At 43.4% G+C, this 26,165-nt stretch overlaps 1 protein-coding gene across 4 annotated transcripts in view; it reads left to right on the top strand.

Annotated features, from left to right (window-relative positions):
* PCYT1B (phosphate cytidylyltransferase 1B, choline) overlaps positions 1 to 26,165 on the top strand; it is a 105,321-nt gene that overhangs the window by 66,856 nt on the left and 12,300 nt on the right. For all 4 annotated transcript variants that reach the window (XM_083172523.1, XM_083172522.1, XM_083172521.1 and 1 more), the window contains exons 3-5: positions 10,693 to 10,809; positions 14,145 to 14,296; positions 19,908 to 19,986. In XM_083172523.1, the coding sequence (XP_083028649.1) occupies positions 10,693 to 10,809; positions 14,145 to 14,296; positions 19,908 to 19,986 (348 nt within the window). The remainder of the gene's footprint in view (positions 1 to 10,692; positions 10,810 to 14,144; positions 14,297 to 19,907; positions 19,987 to 26,165) is intronic.

The following is a 26,165-nucleotide window of genomic DNA, read 5'->3' as shown; positions in this document are numbered from 1 at the left end:
ATAGCATCCCTTCCTTAAACCTAACCCAAAAATCATGTGTCAACACTTAATTGTCAACATGTACAATGACAATATCCATGTTGACATTCTGAATGTATACTGATAAATAGACTGCTTATTCCTTGAATATATAGCATGTGAAGGAACAAGGCTGGTTGGATAATAGCCTGGCAGCTACATTTTGTACCATCTGCAAGTGGTGCAATAATTTTGCTGGGAGACCAAGGTAGGGGGCATTACAGTAGTTTAGGCACGATGATACAAATGCATGTATGACTGTAGGCAGATCTTCTGATTAATTAAAATGCTTGATTCTGACTATGTTACTCTGTCCATTCATTATAAATGTGCCTTAACCACCTACATTTGGTGGCCACATCATAAGCAAACACCATAGGCAAATCTAGCAAGTTAGTAGCAAATTTCAGAGTTTTAAAATAAATAAAAGGTCAGCGTCCGGGAATGACAGGCGGTGCAGCGTCCGGCAAGGGTGGATGGCCTGGAAGTTGGCTACAATGCAGCATGACGTCATCGCGCCATGTACTTGTGCGTACTTTAATTACCTGTGTGTCTAGGTGGGAACAAGAAATGTAATGCAACCTCCCGGTGGATCTGCAGATGCAGAATGACCGGGAACCATTGTCGGAGGGTAATAAAAATAATAAACTATGTATTGTGCGAATGAGTGATCCGATGCACCCCCGGTGCAAAAAAAAGGGGGGGTCCATGTGCTTCTGTTGTTAGAACACTGCTTACTCGCTGATGTCAAATGGCATTGTAGAAAAGGGACCATGTAATGTGCCCGTGAGGGGGGCAGGAGTCCTTCCATCCTATCTGGCACTTGATGTGCCATTTTTACAAGCGATTTATCGCAAGTACAAATAGCACGGAAGGACTTCCGGGGAGCTGCTGCGGGAATTCAAGGGAAATTGAATCCGACTTATCGCAGCTGCTGAAAAGCTGCCTCGATGTGGTCCAACATCGGCAATTATGATTTATCTGATATGCAGAGGGATCAATCTCAGGATCCGTTGTTCTTGGGGCCACGCATCGGATGAGATGTCAGACAAATGCAATTTGCCCACTTTTCACCCGATTTCTCGGCCCGATCCATTTATAATTAGGAGAAATCAGCCTAACTCGCATAAATGTATGGGCGCCTTTACTGCAAAGCCATATGGATAGTAGTGGCGATATTCCCTGAAGGCTGTTTCTGCTGCAGGGAGGAAGAGGACGCAGTTGGAGGAATTGAGATGCTGTAGGAGAGCAGTAGCCACGCTCTCATCCATTCAGTCACTACTGGTCAATACCAGACTATTTCCTCCTACCCAGACCTATTTCAGATACACCTACACATTTTCAAAATGTATCAGTCATATTCCTAATACAGCTAAATGTCAGATAACACTCTCCTGGAAAGCTAAGGATGCATCCACCTACACCTCTACTGTGAATAGCACCTGGTTCACATATCGCATGGAAAGCATTCCTTCTTTCTACTTAAAGTGTCCAACTGCTTCAGACAAACCTGGTCACCTTAGACTGCCCACTTTGAGGCCAATCCCCCCCACCTCTAAATACATTCTAATCTAATCGTTCTTGTTTTCTCTTAGCACTGATTCCTCTCTCTGCTCTTGCCCCTTTCCCACTTCTTTTGTACTTTTGTATTCTGCCCATCCTTGCTTTCCTCAGCTAGCTAGCTTTGAATGCTTTTTTCTTCTTCATTGTCCCTTCTTTAATAAAATCAGTTTTGATTTCTGTATTATTTTTCTGCATACCCCATCCCCTTTATTTTTCCAGTCCGCTCTCCTTCTGAAACGGATACAATTTATCTTTCTCTCTTGAAACCATAATAAACTATGATTAAAAATATAAATAAAGACATTGTGTGGGCTGTACGGATGGTGTAATGGTAAGCATATCTACCTCACAGCACTGAGGTCATGGGTTCGCTTCCCACCATGGCCCTAACTGTGCGGAGTTTGTATATTCTCCCCGCTTGCGTGGGTTTCCTCCCACAATCCAAAAATATACTGGTAGGTTAATTGGCTCCAAAAAAAATTAACCCTAGAATGTCTGTGATGTCTGTGTGTGCTTGTACATGCGGTAGGGAATATAGATTGTAAGCTCCACTGGGGCAGGGACTGATGTGAATGGTCAAATATTCTCTGTAAAGCGCTGCGGAATATGTATGCGCTATATAAGAAACTGTTAATAAATAATAAATAAAATGACCTAAAATTAAACAGTGTACATGATCTGGCAAGTGTCTTTTATCATAGTCACTGCACCTGATGAAAGACCCAATTACCCTAAAATGTACATCCCCAGTAATTGTGACACAGTGCCATATCCCATCCAATAGATATCTATCAGTGACTATTACAATCAGATGAATCTATCTACCAGTACCAAGAGAATACCAAATCTCCTGATCTCATTAGATGGGATTGTCACTGTTCAGCTATTCATGTATTCAGTTTAAAGGGCACATTATTAATTGTGTGATTGAATTGTGTTTCTCCCCGTGTGTAAATTCCTGTAGTGATTTTGTCTGATTATAGCACTTTTGCTTTGCATTGCATTATTATACCATATGGTGATGGAGGGAACATTCTAGTGCTCCGAAAGAGATTTGTGTGCAGTATAAAATTCAGCCATCGCTTACGGATATCTTGGGGCTGGAAACACAGATGGCAGAAGAGCCAAGAATAGAAGCCTTACCCGTTGCACAAGTTCTCATTTGGAATGGAATTTCTTTGTTAGGTGACAAACAAATTACAGGCATATAAAAGAAAAATAGCCTAGCCTTTGTGATAATACAAATTGTATTGTACCATGAAAATGTCTTTTCTTTAGTGCGGCACAGTTGATCCTGCAATTTTCTTCTCAGTGATTATACTTAAATAGACCACTGCATTATATAAAAATCAAAACAGTGTACATAGACTGTTCATCCTTTATACTAAGGCCTGGCTATAGAAATAGGCTGTGGTGTCCCACCTCCTTGTCCTCTTCCATTTCTGCAATATTTCCTCCAGGAAATGTCCAGTAAATGAAAATAATGAAAACTGTCTGATTGGCGTAAGCTTATTGACTAGGCCTTGCCAGCAATATATAATGGATAGCGTGTGTAATACCATAGCGACACTATGTGTAGATCAGAAGTCTGCGCCAGTATGCAGAGAGCCAGCGACTGGAACATACTGTACCTGCTCATTTTTAAGTCACATAGGGAAAGCCCTTAAGTCAGAATTGTCTTGCCGCAATCAGGGAGGTTTGCAAACTTAGCGGAGCTTTGCAATTTATGGCTGGGTGTCATGGGTAATTATTGGCTTGGGTACTGTAATATAAAGGTGTAAAATTGTTAAATCAGAATAAGATCGTTCTGCTAAACCTTAAACAGAGATAATGATGAGGCATATTTACAGCCTGGTAGCAATTAAAACTACAGGTTGAGTATCCCGTATCCAAAATGCTCGGGGCCAGGAGAATTTTGGATAACGGATTATTCCGTATTTCGGAATATTTTAATATTTCAATGATGTATTTTGAAGTATCTTGCATTTATGCTGTATAAACACATAATATACACACAAATATATTTTATTACCACATAAAATACACACAAACATATTTTAATTGTTCAAAAAACAAGGTTTCAAAACGTGAAACAAAATGTGTGTACTATCTCAGCACTGAATTTGAATGCCAAGCAATCATTGTCTTGCACATATATAGTGCCAGTTACATATCATGTCCCCAGTGATGCTGTTACATATGTCCCCAGTGAGTTTTTAGCAAAAAAATTTTTTTTTTCACTTTCTGGAATGTCCGTATTTCGGAATAATTCGGATAACGGATATTCGGATACGGGATACTCGACCTGTACTAACATTTGAGATTGGATAATTAATCAAACTAGAAATGTGTTACTGAATGCTTTTGTACTTGGAGAAAGGTACTTCACACTTTTATCTCTCCTTTTCCTCCTTACAGGCCTATGCAACTGCTCATCTTACACGATTTCTCTCAGTCCATGCCATCTCTCTCCAACCACATCATTCCCTGACTCCAACAACACTATTTGTCCCCCTTCACCAACACGCAGGGCCGGTGAAAGGCATCGAAGCGCCCCAGGTAAGGGGGGGGGGTGCCCCGGTGTCCACCGGATAGGGGGGAGGCTGAGGGGTACCTGCTGCCCTGTCTGGCAGGAGCGGGAAAGGGTGTCTGTGCCGCGGGGTACCTGCGGCGCTGTGCATTAAGCTGTCGGCGGGGTCCCTGCAGTGATTAGCAAGTAACGCGCTATCCGGCGACCAGGCGGTGGCGTGGGAAGTGCTTCTGATTTTGAAAACACTTGCCGCACGCTGATTGGCTGAATCTCAGCCGATCAGCGTGCGGCAAGTGTTTTCAAACCCCGCCGCCCGGCTGCTGGATAGCGCTAGTTATTTGCTAATCACTGCAGGGACCCTGCCGCCGCCGACAGCTTAATACACAGTGCCGCAGGTATCCCCACGGCATGGACACCCCTGCCCGCTCCTGGCAGACAGTGGCACGGACACAGCGCCGCAGGTAGTGGTACCCCGCGGCACGGACACCCCTGCCCGCTCCTGCCAGCACCTCCGCTCACCTCCATACGGGGGGCGAGGGGCGAACTGCTGCCCTCCAGTGGACGGCGCCCTAGGCAAATGCCTAGAGCTGCCTAGTGGTGGCACCGGCCCTGCCAACACCATCCTGCAACGCCAAACAACACCATCTGTCTTCCTTCAACTTTCTCTCTCTGCTTCCAGTACAGTAACACTGTCTCCCAAAAAGAGCAATTTTTGACTGATGCTCAAAATCGGGTCATTGAATTATAGCAGGTTTTGAAAGTGCAATAAATGTTGTTGGTTTTTTTTTTCGGGCCATCCTTGATAATTTCCTGGACCCGTGTTTTATCTTGCAAAAACAGGTCTCCTAGGGCTGGTTATCAGGGATTAGCATAATTCCTGCTAATCGGACAGCCCTGGGTGATCTATAGTATTAGCCCTGGTAATTCACCACAGCTACTTAGATACCCTCCATAATTTCCCTGCATACACCAATACCATATGCTTCCCTCTACCAACACTATCCAACTATTTCCACCTACAATATCTCTCTCTCCCTCTTTCACTGTCTCTCTTTCTTTCTACACAATCTACATACAAAAAGTATTGATTGCTCCTTTTTTACTACACCTCTCATATTCCCTTATTCACCTATAACATTTTTATGTTTTTCTGCATAGCATACATAAAGGGGGCATAGATAAATGTACTGTACATTTCTCTAGGCCTCCCCTCATGTACAAGTGAAAGCATTATCAGAGGGTAACAGAACAATTAACCGAAAAGCTGTTCTATGGAGTTACACCAGAAAAGAGAAGGGGTGTAGTCATAGTGGTTACAGGGGATGCACTTGCTATACGCCTTGTATAGTTACATACCAATTTTCCTTGCTAAGCAACTGGTTTTGACCCATTAGCCAGCTTGAATGGGGTGATATTCCGTTTTCAATGAGAAGTGTGTGTAGTGGTTGGTTTACTGATAAGGGGCACTATAATGTGAATTTATCTGAATTGACATGATCTGACCTGCTCATTGTAATATGGTATAAAATGAACTGGAGAGCACTATAAGGTTGCATAATATAAACTGAGAGACTGTAAAGTAGTCATACTGTGAATTGCCCGCCCCCTTTGTCAGAGGTGACAGCAAGACTCTGATGCTGCTTTCAGACCGCAAAACTGGCTTTGACCCTGTATTTGAAAACGTTTCCAAAAACGGGTCTGCCAGGTAAAACCCCTTTCACACCGCATCTCTTAAATGGTATATTACCGCTTAAGTGTGTTTTTTTGTTTTTGGAAACTTTCCAAATACATGGTCAAAGCCAGTATTCAGCGTCGTCGTCCCCCCGCGGGTTAACACACACAACAACCCCCCCCCCCGTTAACCCCCCCCCTCCGCGGGTTAACACCCCCCCCAGAGCACCTCCCCCCCCAATGTGTTTAAGAACACCCCCCCCCCCCCCCGTGCAGCCGGTACCTCCTGAGGATCCCGGCAGTATGGACGGCTGGCTGCGCTTATGAAAAAAACAGGGACTTTCGGAAAATGGCTGCCCCATAGGAAAACCAGTTTAAAAAAACTGTCTTTCGTATGGGGGCAGCCATTTTCCGAAAGTCACTTTTCTTATAAGAAAACACAATGCGGGGGGGTTTCTTAAACACAATGTGGGCGGGGGGGGGGGGGGGGGTGTATTGGCTGTGTCCTAAATACCGTTTCAGACCCGATTTTGATGCCAAAATACCGGGTCTGAAACAGGTAGGACCCTCCATTTTAACCGTTTTACAAAAACGGCTTTTGTAAAACGGTAAAGTGGTCCTGCACCTTTAAGACCGCACAGATTACCATTTTAAAACGGTAAGAAATCGACAAAATACCGGTTTTTAAGTGTGGTCTGAAAGGGGCATGAGCTACAGTACCAAATTTCTGGATTACCTTTTATTTGTAAGCATTGTTTCTATGCTGACTTGTAAAACATATCCAAAGAGAGTGTCATACGCAAGGAATGTATCTGCATTAAGTTCAATTTACCTATTGTAAAAATAGAATAACACTGTGAAAAAAGACATGACTTTTCTAACAACATAGACTTACATCTGAAGGGGTGAGTAACACTGCTAGTGTTACTAATTGTGGGGGCAGCTGCATGCAGGGCTGACGGAGGATGACACTGGAGATACACGGAAGTGTTATCATCAACAACATAGTTGGTACACATAAGACAATGTGCCCCATCCATATGTCCTCCAATCCGCTGTATCGGACTACATATAGTTTAGCGTGTACCCAGCTTTAGCTTTCATGTTTAGATTCCCTTCATCTTTATCTCCTACTGAAAAATATACTGTGTTTATAGATAATTAGTATGACTTGTTATTCTGACTGTCCGGCTTGTGACAGTTAAATTATAAAGGCAAGAGCTCCTGTGATTTTGAATTTACACACACACCAGAGAGAGATGAAGAAATAGATTTACATTCAATTTCCTGAAATGGTATAATCCATCCGTCCTGTTGCTGCAGATTAACTGATATATTAAACTCAAGTGTTAAGTAGCTGCAGAAACAAGGGCTCCTCCGTTTGTCATTATAATTTGATGGCAAAGAATAATCATTTTTAAAGCTATTATAAAGCACTCAGTAAACAATCGTATGAAATGATGTATTAGCAATGTCACATTATTAGTGTCAAAGATACATGTACTAATAGAGTTGTTCCTAAAATAGTAGAAGCAACTACTGTAAGTGAAACGGTTACAAAAAAAACAGTGCTTGCCCCCTCCTGTCTTTGCTGTGGAAGATTCATATAGAAAAGAGGTTTGTGTTGTTTACAGAAAACAAGTTTGTGCTGTATCTACAAAGCAGGTTTGAGTGTTTTGCTGAGAGGGATTACAACAGCTGGTAGCTGTAACTCAGTAGGCAATGGTGAGTCCAGTTGAGATTATGTTGCAGAGGATACTGTAATATACAGCAGTATCACAGTGAAGTCCAGTTTAATAACTGGAACAGTGATTATGGCCCTTATTCAGATCTGATCGCAGTACAAATTTGTTCTCAAAATGGGCAAACTATGTGCACTGCAGCAGTGCCAGATTAAGGTCTAAATGGGCCTGGAGCTGGAAATTATCAAGGGCCAATTATGCGCAATAATAGGGGTTGTGGCCAGCACCTAGTAATGTGGGGGCGTAACCAGTGTTCTGGTTGGGTGGTCTGATCATGGGTGTGTCTCTATTTGTGTAAATACTTTCAACTAATTATATACAGATATATATATATATATATATATATATATATATATATATATATATTACAAATTCCGACACTCCCAGGATGCAGGGAGATATATTGCCTGGTGCCCTCCAAAGGTGCACCCGCAGGACGCTGATGTCCTAAGATACTTGCGGGGTAAGGCGGCACTTCAGTCATAAAAAAAATACTGAAAGCCAAAACTTGGTAGACAACATTTCAGCACCTTTTATGTGGTCACCTAAGTTTACCACACCATATACTCCTAACACAAATCAGGCAACACAATAGTAACACCCTTATACTGTACTTGCCTTTTACACATTATGCCACATGGAATGAGCCAAAATTCACACTGACTGAGTCAAAATTCACATTATGCCACACAGACTAAGGCAAAATTCACATTTTGCTACATGGATTGAGCCAAAATACACACTATACCAAATAGATTGAGCCAAAATTCACAATGTGCTTCTCAAAGAGGACATTAAGCGCCAGAGGCGCACATTAAAAACACACACCATAATTTCCATGATGTATTATGCCAAACACCATAATGCCAATTAAAAATTATGCTACATTATGCTATATGCTCATTGCCAGGGGTCCCATGCTCATTGCCAGGGGTTCCATGCTCGTTGCCATGTGGGATTACATGCTCATTGCCAAGGGGGATTACATGCTCGAGGTAACTGGGGGACAGCCTCCGCCAGGCAGAAGTTACAGCCATTGACAGCCCGGCAGAGAGCGGGGGCTGTCCAGCTGTATTCTGAGCACTGCAGGTCCTGGCTACTTCAAATAATACCCCTTTCACACCAGAAAATGCAGGGATTTACCCAGGAATATGGTGGGTGATAGCGACGCAGGGCTAGGCTCGTTGGAAAGCCCCTGTCCTCATCTACAAAATGGGCCTATTTGGAGAGCTGAAGCTCCATCAGGCCCATTGTTAATCCGGCCCTGCACTGCAGGTGGGGCAGAGGTAAGATGTTTATACCCCTTTTACAACAAAAATACCAGATCCGACTTGGCATTTGGAACACGGATCCAAGCCAGGTCGGATCCGGGATTTTCACCATTTACACTGCGGTGCCTACCCACAGTGTAGACGGAGGCGGCGCTTGGAGATGACATCATCTCCAAGCACCGGGAATGCGACACCCCCCCCCCCGGGACTGCCGATCACCCCGGCAAGCTGCTGGGCTTCCCCCAGCCCCCCATGTAGCCCCCAGCCCCCCGTGTAGCCCCGTCCGCAAGGTGAATGGATGCCGCACGCAGGCATCCACTCACCTCCTCCCTGCTGCCACTGCTGTCTGCAGAGTACAGCAGACAGCAGTAGAGGCTGCGTGTGCCCCCCGTCCAATCTGCAGACGCTGCAGTCCGGAGGTTGGACTTCCCCATTGATGTAAACGGGAGCCGGGTCGCATGACCCGGCATACCAGTTTACACTGACCTTTACCCAGGTCCTAGCCATGTTCAACCCAGGTCAGGACCTGGGTAGAAGTCCCATGTAAAGGGACACAGGGTGTCCCATTTACACCGCTGTTGACCCGAGTCTGTGTGAGTTATTTTTGTTTCTGTGCAGGGTAAATACTGGCTGCATTATTTTTACACTGCAATTTAGATTTAAGTTTCAACACACCCCATCCATATTTAACTCTCTCTGCATGTTACATCTGCCCCACCTGCAGTGCACATGATTTTGCCCATTTTGAGAACAAATTTGTACTGCGATCAGATAAATAAATATACAGCAGCAAATGGCGCACACTGGAATCTATGTAAAGTGACCAATGGTGACTAGTGCTGAGAGTAGTCAGAACAGCAATTGGGGGATATATTGCTAAGTGTGCTGTTTTCATAAGCGACCAGAGATGGTCGCTGATAAAAATGAGATTCTCTGCCAGGGCTGGTCACGAGAGTGCGCTCCCGGCGACAGTTGCCCCGCACACATGGGGATGGGGCACTGTGCAAAATTCTACTACCAACTATAATCTCCCTGAAACTAGTTTATAAAAGTAGGCAAGTATGGGATATGGTTGCTTAGCGACCATATTCCCTGCGATTACGGCTGACATCGCCCCATGTATACAGGGCTTTATAGTTAAAGATATCTTATAAAAACAAGATAAATAGAGAATCCAATGGGGCCAAGCAGACTGCAGCTCTGTGTCGGTTCTGGGTTACTACCCCCACATCAAATACATCAAAACAACAATGAATCAACCCAATAGCACTGTGCACAGTCTGTTTGGTGCGGTTGGATTCTCTATTTGTCTTGTTTTTATATTGTTACAGACAGCCATTTTGGGTTGATTTTTATTTTTTATTTTTTTTATTTATTAACAGTTTCTTATATAGCGCACACATATTCCGCAGTGCTTTACAGAGAATATTTGAACATTCACATCAGTCCCTGCCCCAGTGGAGCTTACAATCTATATTCCCTACCACATGTACAGGCACACAGACATTCTAGGGTTAATTTGTTGGGAGCCAATTAGCCTACCAGTATATTTTTGGATTGTTGTTTTGATGGAGTTAAAGACATTTTATTGTATTTCCACTGTATTTAAGTGATACATATTCAATTTTATTTATTACAATATTTTATTAGTTATTACTTGATATAATACAATGCATTTATTATTGTGTAATATTTTGTGAACAATGATATAATTGATGAAAAAAACTATTACATTGCATTTATATAAAATAAGTACATATCTATAATGTGGAAAAAAACGCATTGTGATCCTTGTATTTATCTTTGACAATAAAGTGCATATAGTCTGAATAAACAAAAGTGGAAACGAAATTCTCAGTGTTCCTAAGAGACAGGATCTCTTCTTTGTGTTTTCCAGCTGACCGACCTGTCAGGGTGTATGCAGACGGAATATTTGATCTCTTCCACTCAGGTCATGCAAGAGCCCTTATGCAAGCCAAAAACCTGTTCCCAAACAGTTACCTGCTAGTCGGAGGTAATCTATGGACTGACAAAACACAATAATGATAATAAATTAGGTTGAATTGGGCAAGTCAGAAGAAGTGCAATCATGTTGTTTCTTTTTTTTTTTTTTTGCTTTTATAGAAAAGTACAGCAATTGTAGGTGCAATGAACCCTTTAAATTATATTGATGTTAAACCTGCAGATGGAGCGCCTCTCATTCTTGCCGCCAGCGCGCCATCGCAGAGGTTTTGGCGACCCTTTTTTCTTCTTAGGCTCCCGTCCACCAAGGGGAGTGGATGCTCAGCATGCAATACAAATAGCCACCCCTGGGTGGCTAATGCTCCACCAATCTAGCGGCGGATTGATATACTGTACCGATGGAACCCTGACATTCGACCAAGCGGAGCGAGCTTACACATCTCATCCCTGTGAACATTGCTGCGGCTCCAACTGTACTGTACAACTGTATAATGGGAAGAGATAAAAGCTCCTCCTTAAGTTCCTGGATGCCAAAACACTGTGTTTACCCTCTTTATACAGTATTTCCTATTTGCAGTAGGGGGGGCCCTAACTGGAGGGGAACCTAACTACGGTTGCTTGCCGCTTCCCTTACTGATGTCATATAAACTACTACTGCCCTGAAAGCCAAGAGTCTCCTCTTTCATATGGTACCAGACTAAAGTCTCTAGGACACATATAACCGGAGAGCGGCGCAGTTATCCACTAGCCTACACCACTTGGTGATGTGTATGTAGAGAGGGCTCCCATTCAGAGGCAGCTGTAGCACCATTCCAGAAACTTGAGTCGCTACAGCGTCTAAGACACTCCCATTCTAGTCAATAGGGAAAAATGTGTCTACTTTGCACCCTGATATAGCCGGTTCTATGTGTCCAAGAGACTTGAGACTGGTACCATATGAAAGAGGAGACTTGGCAGACTAAGTAGTTTATATGACATCATTAAGGGAAATGGCAAGCAACCGTAGGTAGGGTCCCCTCCAATTGTCCACCTAGCACATTACTACTGAGTACTGCAAATAGGAAATACTGTATAATGAAGGTAAACACAGTGTTTTGACTTCTAGGAGCTTAGGGAGGATTTTTTATCTCTCCCCATAATACTTATAAAGATATCACTTATAGCTGTAACTGTTACAGCAGAGTACAATAAAAGCTGTCTGTGCAACTTACTACACAAAGGGGGTTATTTTGGTTCACTCTTTCTGACAAATTCCTTCTTAGATGGATAAAACGGGATGCAGTTAATATCCCGGCGGTCGGGATCCCGGCGTTCAGAATCCCGACCGCCGAAATACCGACATATTCTCCCTCCGTGGGTGTCCACGACACCCCTGGAGGGAGAATAAATTAGTGTGCCGAGCGTAGCGAGGCACCGGGCCCGCTGCGTGGCGAGCGCAGCGAGCCCGCAAGGGGGGGCGATCCACGTCCCCCCCTTGTCAGCATTTCGGCTGTCGGGATTCCGGCGTCGGGATTCTGAACGCCGGGATCCCGACCACCGGGATTCAGTACTGAATCCGATAAAACCATGTGCACTGCAGGTGGGGCAGATGTAACTTGTGCAGAGAGAATTAGATTTGGGTGGGGTTTTACTTCAAAGTGAGATCTATATTGTAGTGTAAAAATAAAGCAGTCAGTATTTACCCTGCACAGAAACAAAATAACTCACCCAAATCTAATTCTCTCTGCACATGTTACATCTGCCCCACCTGCAGTGCACATGGTTTTGTCCATCTAAGAAGGATTTTGTCAGAAAGAGTGAAGTAGAATAAGGCCCAAAGTGCTACTGTAGACTTTACTAGCAAAAATATGTAAAGTACCGTATCGTATAATAAAATATTAATACCCCAACTTATGCATTTGTAACAGTACCTTTTAGTGAATTAAGTTGGGCTCAATTAGGGACATTGCATATACAGTGCATATACAGTGCATAAATTCACATTATCCAAAACAAAAATTGATGTATGTTTATCTCTATACTTGTTACAAGCCCATCAAAACGACGGCTTCTGTAATGTACTTTCACTTTCAGCTATGACAGTTTTAAGCCCACAAACTCTCCACCCCACCCACAGTCCCTATCTGCTCCTACATCCAATCTCTGTCTTCACAGCTCTCTTTCTCCATATACAGAAAGTTTGAAACTTCATTATAACACAAAGAAGTAATTTGGTCTGTCAATATTCCGATATTCCTACCTGGTCTCACAAATTGGGTGATGCTCAGAGATAAAAACTTAAATTAGCAGTGGCTAATCAAGAAAGTTTTGGGGACATTTACTAAGATGGGAGTTCTATTTCACATGGGATGTTGCTATAGGCAACCAAACATATACAGATGGAGCGGGAGACATCTTTGGCCGGCGCTCGCCAGATCCCTTGCACTGGCGAGCGCCGGCGATAGAGACTGGGACGCGCGTGCGTCTCACATGCATGTGCGTCCCAGTTTCCCTTCGGCAGGGGGACGGGAACCCTGTCCATCTCCGCTTCAGGGAGACGGACAGGGTTAGGAGGGGTGCGGCGAGGAGGTGGGGCCCCGGGTCGACCGTTACCGAGGTGGCGGGGACCCGGGGGTAGCACCGTTGTAAAGGGAAGCGCGCATCTCGTGCGCGCGTCCCCTTACAGCGGCTGGCGGGGGATGGCGGATGGCGACTCTTCCGCCATCCCCTGCAAAGATGTCTCCCGTTCCATCTGTACTATCTATTATCTTCTAGAACTTTGATGGCTAACCTTGACACTCCTGATGTTGAACTACACATCCCAGCATGCTCTGCATCAGATTTAGCATGGCCAAATAGCAAAACTGAAGCAGAGCATGCTGGGATGTGTAGTTCAACAACAGCTGGAGTGTCAAGTTTAGCCATCATGGTTCTAGAAGGTTCTAAATAAATAAGTAGATTTAGCCTACATATAGTAAAATTAAAAAGTTGAACATTCTCTGGTTCTTATCTTGGCTAATGGAGTGATAAAAGTTAGGCTCAAATGAGACTTCATGCTACATGATATCCATGGTAAAAACATCTGCACTATGGGTAAGAATCACTTGATAAAGAAACAAAAAATTATAAATTTGAGAAACAAGCACCTTTAAACATTTTCAAACATATTCCCCAGTGATTCACCGTGATGCGATGGATGCCTTTCACAGATATCTGTATGCTTGCCAAACATGATCAAGGAAGACATTATTTGACCACTAAAACCTGTATATTAAACGTGAAATTGAATATTCTAGTTCTCTAGGGGAATCGCCATGATTTGTGTTGTAATATTGCAATTTCTTTTGCTACATGCTAATAAAACATGAACAATGAGTACAGGTTTAGTGTTGTAATGCTGTCTGTCAGTTTGCAGTGATGAGCTAACTCACAAGTACAAAGGTTTCACAGTAATGGATGAGACTGAGCGGTATGAGGCACTGCGCCATTGTCGCTATGTGGATGAAGTAATCACCGATGCCCCATGGACACTCACACCAGAGTTTTTAGAGAAGCATAAGGTAATGTTTATTTCTAAAAAGCCTGACTTGTACATTGACAACTAATCATAGAGTGTTAACTGTAACATACCAATCTCCATCACTACATCATCCAATTGTATTCATGATCAAATCCTAAGAGTTAAAATATTCTTTAGCTTACATGCTCTAGAAATATTAGCTTACATAGGTACATACTGTAAATTGCTGTATCTCAGACTGGTGTTACTTTAATAAATGGAAATTATCTAATAGAATGTGATATTTATTCTACAATATTTTTCAATAATGAACTTTCTGTGAAGCACTTTCCTCCAAAAAATTATCACTTCCTATTCTAAGTATGTGCATAGTTATATGTATTGTCAAGTGCCTACAATGTTGACAAATGTAAAATTTTTGGTTATGTTGCACAATGACAGTATTGTATTTATAATTCTGGTCGTGTTTTCTTAGTAATGTTAGGAAACTTTATATCAGACTCCTAGCGCACTAGTTAGGGTCTCCTGCCTACAACAGCTGCCCATTATTTCCCTTAGTGTTTTATATACATACCGGTACTTAGGATGCCACCAGGTCTTAAACCTTGAGCAGTAGGGGCTGATATAGTAGACAGGAGATTGCTTGATATTGCTGGAGTAGTAGTATTCAGGTGACAGCAACATGACAAGGGCATAGTTAACTGGAGTACTAATGTTAAGGACTAGGAGAGTTCAGGACACAGGAACTGGTGGCTGCAGGGATTTCTCAATAAGGCAAAATGCAGACAGTGGGTGTAGACTTTAATCATTAGAGTATTACAAATCTAGAAAAGTGGCAAAATACCAGAGATTAGAATGCAGTACAATGGTATAACACAATGGTTACTAATACACTTGGTACTAGCAGTATAATAAGTTATGAGACAAGAAATTAAAGTTGTAGTCTAAGACTGAGAGATTTGTGAGTTTGCCTAAAAATCCAATCTGAAATGGCAGTGATTAGCAAGGGATTCCAGCTAAATTCATATGGAATTCACAGCAGCTATGACTTCACAGAAGACACAGAATGCTAAGAAGCAACTTAAACAAGGTTCAATAATCTCAGCTGAGAGGATAACTTTAGAAACACATTTCGTAATTCAGCGACTGTTACCGAAACAGGGACTGAATGACTAGGCACAAACTAAAAACTATCCAGGACCAATCATGTGGCATGGAAAGACCAAGCATCCAGCAGTAATCAGCAGCCACAGCTGATCAGCTGCAAGTCATTGCATAGTGTCAATGGTACTAGGCAACAGCTGGAACCAGGAAGCATTACGACCTCCTGGAGTTCTAGTTGCCAGGTAACCAGCTGCACCATTGGCCAATGCAGCAATACTGACAAAATCCTGGCAGCAACCTGGGCCCACCCACATCCACAACAAAAGGTAATGGCAAATTAAGACTTGATAATTGTACTTTATCTCTACTATATGCGCCAATTAGTAATTCTACACCACCTGAACGTAAAGTATCAAAACTAACATCCATGGACAGTGTTTTTTCGAAAGGAGGCCGTCCCTGAATTGTGTGCATATCGGTGTCACTTCACTCCTCTATCGGGACCCAGAGTTCTATTGACCATGCATATGTGTGCTGACCATAACCAGGGAGAGTTCATAAAGAACCGTCTAGTGGTAATGCAAAATGTAGTCCATTGTGTTAGCTGCTGGGGCCAAGCTGACAGCTTCACATTCCCCAACCAAACCTCTGGGGACAGCAGCTGCTGTCGAAACTGGAGGGACCATGGCATATATGGTGATATCTGCACCTCTCCTTCCATTGTACAGTTGAATGATACTGAATATTTGTAGGTATCCCCCCAAAAATGCACATATTGAAGGATAAATAGCCCCCATCGGGGCAGTTTGGCTGTGAGATCTCAAAAATGTATATTATCTCTGCAAGCATGATATTTGTTAGTTTCTGCATTATTATTATTATTATTATTATTATTATTATTATTATTATTATTATTATTATTTAAAAGCCCATTAAAATGACAGCCTCTGCAATGTACTTTTACTTTAAGCAGTGCCAGTTTTTAATGTCATTTTGAGCTGTGACCGTTTTTAGCCCACACACTCTCCAACTCCCTACCTCCAGTCTCTGGCTTCACGGCTCCCTCTCTCCATATCCAGCAAGTTTGAAACGGATCAGTGTCCCTGCAAAAAAATGCTTTCACTCTCTGTTAGTGCATGTTTGTGGAGTGGCCTCTAGTGGTCAGTGGGCTACTTCACCTCATAGAGGGGAGGAGTAGTTAGCGTTTTATATATATATATCATTGGCGTAACTATAAATTGTGCTCCCCCCTGCCAAAAAAATTGTTTCCCCCCCCCCCGCTTGCCATGTTCCCACACTCAGCACTGTTCGCAGCTCCATCTCCCCCCTTCCCCCGCTTACCCTTTTCCTTCACTTTGCTCCCACTCCTAGTAGTTCTGTTTGTCCCCCACTGCTTGCTGTATTTTGCACTCCGCTCCCAGCATGCTCCGCTCCGTCTGTCCGTCTCCCCTCACGAGTGCTACGTTACCCGCCGTCCAGGCAATTATCTCTCCGTCCACTCCACCCCCTGCTGCCCTGCTTCTTGTGTCCCGCAGTCCGCACCACCTCCCGGCAGCTCCATCCCGTTTTACCACGTCCCCGCACTCTGCTCCGTCTCTGCCTGCCAGTCACTACTGTAAAAAAAAGAACCATATTAAACCCGCCACTGCAGGACACCTCATCCCCTTTCTCTGCTGGCCCGCTGGAGTACAGGACAACGCCACTATTTTGGTCAGTGTGCGTCCTCACTGAGGCGAACAGTCGTCCGCCCATCAAGTAAGGGCAATGTGATATGGCAGTGAGACTCAACTGTGCGGCAGCGGCAGGCGGCAAGCCAGCAGCCACGCACAGCATATGTATGGGTACTTGTATACTATCACGGCTCCCACGATGGGCATCGTACAGGGAAAAATCGCATCGCATGCGATCGCATGTGATCGCATGCGATCGCATGTGATGCGATTCCATTTTCCTAAAAAATCAGGGACAAGTGTTAAAATCATGTTAAATGCACCCCAAATGTCATTTTTCACACTGTAGCATCCCCACTATCAATGTTAACCCGAAGCGTGGCGAGCGCAGCGAGCCCGCGAGGGGCGGTGGTACGCGTCCTACGACCTTTTCATACCCCCACTATCCACGTCAGCGTGGAGTTGAGAATAGTAAGTGTGTTAGCTGCAATAGCACAAAATTGGAAAACTCCATCCCCCCCATCTCTCATTAAAATCATTAGGAAGATCCAGCACGCTTTCCAGATGGAAACCATAGGACTCCCATACTCTCTTAAGGCCAACTCTCCCCTAATCAAATGGTCTAGCTCAGTGGTTCCCAAACTGTGTGCCGTGGCTCCCTGGGGTGCCTTGGGACACTTGCAGGGGTGCCCCAGGTTGGTGGTCCAGGACCAATTCAATTTATTTATGGTTAATTATTTATGGGCAAAGCCAGTGCTGGAGGCTGCCAATCATAAAATGTGTACAAACAGAAGCCAATCCTGCCCATTAGCACATAACTGACCCTAAGAATCGCATATAAACCCAATCTAATTCATTGTTTTTGGGCCTAGGGGTGCCGCGAAAAAATTCTGATACGCTAGGGTGCCGTGATTCAAAAAAGTTTGGGAACCTCTGGTCTAGCTGGTATGACTACTCCACCTCTGCTCTTAATTTCTTTTCTTGTTATTTAAGAATGTTATCTCGATGTATAATTACCACTATGACCCCATGTACCTGGACTTTCCCCTCCCCTTGTTCCCTCACCCCTCCCCATTTATTTCTGTTTTCTGTACCCCATCCCCTTCCGTGGTTAACGGAACAAAATTCTCAATAAAAAACTATTGAAAGGAGAATAGAAAGTGTGGCGAGCGCAGCGAGCCACCGAGCCCGAAGCGTGTCGAGCGCAGTGAGCCCCGCGAGGGGACGCGGATACCTGTGAAGCCCGCGAGGGGACACGGATTCCTGTGAAGGTATCCGCGTCCCCTCGCGGGGCTCGCTACGCTCCGGGCTCGGTGGCTCGCTGCGCTTGCCAACTTTCTATTCTCAACTCCACACCGACGTGGATAGTGGGGGTATGAAAAGGTCGTAGGACACGTACCGCTGCCCCTCGCGGGCTCGCTTCACTTACCACGCTTCGGGTTGGCATTGATAGTGGGGGTGGTACAGTGTGAAAAATGACATTTGGGGTGCATTTAACATGTTTACTACTAATTTAAAGGCATTTGGATGCATTTGTGAAGAAAATCGCATGCCATCGCATCGCATGTGATAGTATACAAGTACCTATGTATGTATTGTCATTTGTTTGTGCTTGACTTGTCAGAGAATCTTCGCCGGGCAGGACCCGGCGCCCACGCGTCCCCCGCTCCCCCAAGCAGCAGCGGGGGCTGCCTTACACTAGCTACGCCACTGATATATATATATATATTATAGATAGCTAGATAGATAGATAAAGAAGTACCAACACACTCACCAGTCCTACGAATGGGGTACAAACAGCACCCTCTTCCCAGGTTGGGGTGCAATGGCCTGTGACCACACACTCTAGTAAATACAAACACAGGGGGCCCAGCACTCACTACAACAAACTGACTCACCTTAGCATTCAAATAATCAATTAAATAAATAATGGGGTTTTAGTTCATGAATTGATCAATGCATTTAAGCTTGCAGCCCATCGCCAAGGGACCCCATTTCACTGCAAGTCCTTCACTAACAACTGGTTTTCATGGGAACCTGGCACCTGCTTACACATCATAGCTAAAATGAACATGTGTTTTTTTCTTGGGATAAAGCTCAACTGCCAAGTACCTTATGGCTTTTAAAGGTGAGACAATCCCAAACACAGCACCTGAATTAGTATTAAAGGGGCAGCTGTCACAGTACTGAAAACAACAAGAGCGGCTCCATCTGTATAGTCAAAATCAAATGTGTTTGTCTTGCTTGCTCGAATGGCGAGCAAAATCGCACCGTATAAGTCTGAACTGAGCTCCAGAGCTGTTTCATTTTCAATTAGGATTTGGAGGTTCTTGTTATCAGATGGCGGCATAAGGGACTCATACTTTTTTTTTATTATATTGTATAGTATGATACAGCATTCATGTTACATTACATAATCAATGTAATAATAATAGACTACAAAATTATGCATTATTAATTAGATTTTGCACTAATTACTCAGAAAAGTTTCCAGAAAGAGGTTTCCTTTGATCTATTTAATTAAATTATGTAGTATTTCATAGTGAAGAGATCTATTTTTTTTTCCCTCTCATCAGACATTAGTAGATTCTTAACTCATTATGTTTTATATATATACTGTGGTACCTCCCACATAAATATTAATTATTCTGGTGAGCTCACGTCCGCACATTTCAAAGGATTATATTTCTCAGGTTATATTTCATGTCTTAAAGCTTATTTGGCAACGGAATGCGGAATTATAAAGCACAGGAGCACGGTGTAGTTAATGTGAGCTCTGCAGTGAGTGTTAATCGTTAGCTGTTTTACTTTGTTCCTGACAATTATTATTTTTGTGTGGGAGCATTCCTGTAATGTTTCCCTCCCATTTTCTTGCAGATTGACTTTGTGGCTCATGATGACATCCCATATTCATCAGCAGGCTCTGATGATGTCTATAAACATATAAAGGAGGCAGGTAAACATCTTCATCTTCATTTTAAACGTTCTTTCATTTAATTATTGGTAGAACGCCTTTTAATTTAATTATTTTTAGAATGTCCGATTGGACATTGAAACCTGAATGGGGCTTGTGATAAATTTTATTACGTTAATAATGAAACTATATTATAGGATAAAATGGTTATGCTGCATTTTTAAATAGAAAAATGTACGGATTTTATATTTTGACAAAAGAAAAAAAAGAAGCAAATTAAGTTTAACATCTTCCATAGGAGCAGGACATTCAATAAGATAGCTGATGTCTTAAGAGTGCAGGTGGAAGATGGACACTCCATACTGTACCTTTGACTCACCAAGGAGACTGCTGTTTATTATCTTGATGGAGGCAATGGAGGATATCCAATTAGCTCTGAAGAGAAAAAAAATTGCAATTTTTTCTAATGTTTTTGTTCGGGCTATCCAATTTGATAGCTAAAAAAAAAAAGCATTTACTGAAAACACACAGAATCAGTGAAACCTGTGGTTTTTTCAACCAACCACCGCAGCTACATATTTGAAATCATGGCTGCTTTCTGGGATTTGGTCTTACTTGCACCGCCTTATCAGGGCTAATCGGATAGCTACTATGAATACCATTACTGCAGGTAATTGGATATCCCCCCCCACCAATGTCTTCATAGTAGCCGTGCAGTCACATAGTGTGACGATGTTGTGACATACATTTTTGGGTTAAATTGGAATATAATTATATTAGAAATGTCTTAGCAAATCTCAGTTTGTACCAATGAATATCCAATGTTAATTCCCGGCTTTTCTTACTAGTTATCACTAAATAATATATTTCTCGCAATTCTTTTTTTTTTATAGACGAGCTTTCTGGTATATGTATTGCAAATTTATTTTTTTAGGGGGCATTAATGGTGGTGGGGGGATGCTGTTAGGGATATCAATGTTCCATTAGTACTGATGGGGATAAATTGGGCTGGTCAGGGTTAATTTTATATGGGGGTGGTTGTTTATATTAATGTAATGTGAGGGCTTCTAATACAGTATAATGTGGGATTGGATGGCTATTTATATTTTGTAGGGGCTGTTAATGTACATGGAGTTTGTATTAAATGTGGAGGGTAATAAATAATGCTGAGGAGCATATAGGCTTATTTGTTCAATATAAATGTAATTAAATCATGTTGAGTTGGTAGTGGAGAAAGTATGTCTATTTCCTAATGTGAATGCTAGTAAGCTAATGTTGTGAGAAAGCACATTTATTACATGTAATCATTATCTAAATATATAAAAGGCTAAATACTACTCACCTCTGAGGTAACGTACCGGCAGTGACCACTAGAGGCCACTGGACGGACCAAATCACTCCTAACAGAAAGTGAAAGAAAAATGATCTGTTTCAAACTTGCTGGATATGGAGAGATGGATCTGTGAAGACAGATATTGGAGGTATAGTAGGAGCTGTTATTTTGACAGGCTATTAACTAGTTTATTCAATATTTGCTAATTGTATTAAAGAGCTTTAGACATTAAGGGGTATATTCAATAGAGGTCGACATGAATACATTGGAAGGGGTTCCGATCTATTCAATCATAGCTTTTTTTTTCCCGGCATGTCAAAGTGTTTCGACATGCTGAAAACCAGGTGGATTGACGGAAGAGCCGCTAATTCACCTGCTTTTGACGGAAACACAGCCAAAACAGAAAGGCTTTGGCCGTGTTTCCGTCATTCTCAATCCGGCATAACAAGATGCCGGATTGAGGCAGGGAGGACTGCGCTGTGTGAGCAGCAGGTTACACAGCGCTGTCCTCCTGTATGCTGCTACCGGCACCCTCACACCGCTGCCCGCACCCTCAAACACCCTCCCACTGACTCCCGTACATACCCGCCGCCTAGCCGGATGAGAGCAGCTCACTCGGCTCCATCCAGGCTCCGCCTCGGGTCCCCGCTGCCTCGCGCTATCTCCCGCTGCCTTACGCCATCTTCCGCTGCCGCGCTCACCCGGTCCGAGCGCCGGCTGGGTGAGTGTCAGTCATCGGCCAAATCCGACATCCAGATTTGGCCGCTGAATTAAATAATGGATGCCGGGTCCATTCCGGCAAAAGAATGTCAGAATGGATCTGGCATCAATTGAATATACTCCATAATGTTAGTGCTGGAGGGAGAACTAAAGTAAGTCAGCTTATGGCACCAGATGCAGTGGGCAGTACAAGCTTTAAAAACAGGTAGAAGTGAGCAGAATAGACTGTTGGGAAAGTCACAATTTGTCTTGGTGTCCCACAATTTCAGCACTTTGGCTTCTGTTTGGCATTGATGGCTCCTGCATTTACCATGAGTTGGAAGGTCGGGGGTGGGGGATCCGCTAAGAACATGATTAGCAAGGTCATTTCCTGCTGACACAAAGATGGACCACATGAAAAATCGATGGGGTCTGGGGAGAAAGCTAAATGACATTCTCAAGGGTTTAAACAAATAAAGTAACACACAATATAAATATGATTTGATGCAAAAACAATATACATTCTATCATTCTATAAAGAGGCTGACCTCATACACATGTACAGTAGGAAGGAAAATGCTATTGTGAGATTTGGCTTACATACAGTACAACATAAATACAAATATATGATGTAGTTTAGGGACCAAAGGCTATAACTAATCCAATTTGTGTGATGCATTATCAGCAGCTTGCTCAGTTCTGGATTAGTGTCAAAGATTCTTGCTTGTCGACCTTCTTGTTTGTCGACCTAATTTTGTCGACTTCCCCCCCCCCAGGTAAAATCTGCCACTGTCTGCCTAAGTGAAGCCAGATGCAGTCTGTGAGACTGGTCTGGATTCCATGTGACTGGCAGTGACTTCTGTTTTAGATGTAATAAATGAGGACAGACACTGCATGCTAGTTTCAAGTAGCCATGTTAAACAAGAACAGCAGTAACAGGGAACCGCACCCCCAACTCCCATGGCAACACTAGGTGTGGCCAAATACATAAGTTTGACATTACACAAACATCTCCCTTTTTTAAATATACTAAGGTATAACATAACTGACAATGCTAATAATGTCTAACAATGTCATTCATTAGTTGTTTCTTTAACTACAAATCAAGTATGTGAGCTGGACATGACTGACGTCCACTGCGAGCATAGACAGGTTGAGCCGGAGTTGAATTCTTAGAACTCTAGCAGGTGATAATGATGGACTGCCATCTGGTATGCTTGCGTATTCCATGTTCTCATTTTCCCCATCATCTGGTAGAATGACCTGTGGCCTTTCAAATTCTTGGTTTGCCATTGGCACAGCTGGCTCCATAATTAGACCAGGAACGGAATGCCCTACAGTCTCCTGTAGAATTGGCTGCTCAGCTACTGGCAAATCCACACAATTGCGTCTGTACAAATTACCTTCCACAGCCACAAGATATGAGCGCGGTGCAACTTTGCGCACACAGGTACCACGTCTCCAACGGCCTGTGCGATCTCCAGGAAGTGGCTTTATACGAATTGGCTCACCAATAGCAAGTTCAGGCAACTGCTCAGTAAATCTATCATACCCCAACTTGGAAATCTGTTTCCTCTGCTGTAGCATTTTTGGTACACCTTGTACTACACTTGGATAGAGTAAAGTACTTGCTACTGGCAAAAATGTCTTAAGCCTCCTTGACATTAGACGCTGTGCAGGACTGGTCCCCATGCCCTCGGTTGGTGTATTCCTCCAATGTAATATGGCTTTCCATGCATCTGTATTATCACTGCTAGCCTTTTTGCACAGATTCTTCACTAACTTAACTGCTGACTCAGCTTTACCGTTCGACTTTGGATAACGTGGGGAAGAGGAAACATGCTCAAACTTCCATTCAGAAGCAAATTGTCTAAACTGCTCACAAGCAAACTGCGGACCGTTGTCCGAAATCACTCTTTCAGGCTGGCCATACCGTGCAAATTGTGCCTTGCACCGCTTTATTGTAGTCTCTGAGGATAAATCTGGGAGAAGCTCAATTTCCCAAAAATCAGAATAATGGTCCACTATTAACAGAAAGTCCTTGCCTGCTTGAGTGAATAAATCCATGCTGACAATCTGCCATGGACGGATTGGTATCTCATGTGACATCATAGGCTCTTTCTGTTGTGCATGTGCATATTCATTACATGCTGGGTAGTTACCAACATAGTTCTTAATGTCACTTTGCATGTTAGGCCAGTACAATGTATCCCTTGCTTGTCTGTAACATGCATCACCTCCAAGATGGCTTGAATGAATGCGTGCCAGCATTTCGGATCGCATTGATTTGGGAATGATGACACTTGGTCCCTTGTACAAAATGCTATTCTGTATTCTGATCTCATCTCTAAATGACCAATAGTCTCTCACGATGAGTGGTGTCTCGTCTTTCAAATCTGGCCATCCAGTCAGTACAATAGACTTCAAAGTCTGCAGGCTCTCATCAGTCATGGTATACTGCTGAACCTGATGCAGTCGCTGGTCAGTGACATTAAGATAATCTGCCTGGTTGTCCTTCTTGCATCAGGCAACATCCGAGTCCAGTTTTACTTGAATCACTCTGTACAGTGACTGGCTTGGTGACATCATAATATTTCAGCACAGGTGTAACTGTGACCAAATGCTTTATTTCCTCCACTGCCTTGTCATGCTTCGGAAGCCAGTGCCATATTGTATCTTTGCCCAGAAGTCTGCGCAGGGCTTCACATACCTCTGAGAGGCGAGGCATAAATTTGGCTAAATATGTCACAAACCCAATCAAGCGTTGCACGGACTTTACATCGGTGGGCTTTGGCATTTCTAAGACCGCTGTAACTTTTTCAGGATCAACTTTCAAACCTTCAGAGGACAGAATATGACCATGAAAATTAACCTCTTTCAACTTAAATTGTAGCTTCTTCACACTAAGTCTTAATTTCACTTGTCGGCAAAGATCCAAAAGTGCAAGCAATTTGCGTTTATGATCAGCCTCTGCTTCCTTTTCAGTCTCACCACAGCCAACTATATCATCTGCTATCGGCTCAATGCCGCTCAGTCCAATCAGCAATTCATGTTCTTTTCGTTGGTAAACTTCAGGTGCTACAGAAACTCCAAATGGGAGTTTAAGCCATCTTTACCTGCCCCATGGGGTCCAAAAGGTGGTCATACAGCTTCTTTTTTCATCCAGCTTGCATTCCAGAAATGCATCACGTGCATCCACCAGTGTGAAGATCTTTGCTTTGGGCAGCTTATATAACACATCCTCCAATGTCGGGATAATGTAATGAGACCTCCGCAGTGCTTGATTTAAAAAGTTAGGATCAATACAGATTCGTAGCTTGTCAGGCTTTGCCACAATGACCATATTGCTAATCCAGTCAGTTGGATCAGTCTCAGGGGCAATATGTCCATCTACTTCATACTGATCTAGTAAAGCTTTTACTCTTGTTTTAAGGGCTATATGCACATTGCGTGGAGCACATTGGAATGTACTTCCCCAGGAACAGATTTCACTGGTCCCTTGAACACATCATCATAGGCATCTACTAATTGCTCTTTCCTCAATGGTCCAGACAAGTCATGTTCCATCTTATGTAGCTCAGCAGGAATAGTAAACTGTATCAACCCCAAGCGTTCACATGTGGAACCTGATAATAAAGGTTTCTGATTGACCTCCACAATTTCAAAAGTAAGCATGTGGGTACGCCCACTAACAACACATTCTGTTCTGAACCATCCCAATGATCTCATCAGCTCTCCAGAATACAGTTTCAGTTTAGTATCACTTATCAGTAAGGGAACTCTAGGAGCCAATTTAATCAGTTTATGTCCAATACTAATTTGTCTCGAGATGCGCGCGCGTCGCCTTACAACGGGGTTTCCCCTCCGGGTCCCTGCTGCCTCGCCGAGGTTCGCCCGGGGTCCCCGCCGCCTTGCCGCCCTCCCCCCAAACCTGTCCGTCTCCCAGAAACGGAGACGGACAGGGTTTCCGTCCCCCTGCCGTAGGGAAACTGAGACGCGCGTGCGTCTCAGTCAGATGGGGCGCCTCTCCGCCAGATTCTGGCGCTGGCACAGCGCCAGCAATAATGAGAGGCGCCCCATCTGTACACATGGAAACTTAGAATTTGATGGCAGATAAGATACATTTGGCCCATCTAGTTTGCCCCTTTTTAACGATATTGTTGCCTTAAACCCTATCCTTATTTATTTG

Source organism: Crinia signifera, chromosome 2 (assembly GCF_055691185.1).
Source record: "Crinia signifera chromosome 2, ASM5569118v1, whole genome shotgun sequence".
NCBI lineage: Eukaryota > Metazoa > Chordata > Amphibia > Anura > Myobatrachidae > Crinia > Crinia signifera.
The sequence above is the reverse complement of the archived record's forward strand: the minus strand, read 5'-3'. Positions and strand labels throughout refer to the sequence as shown.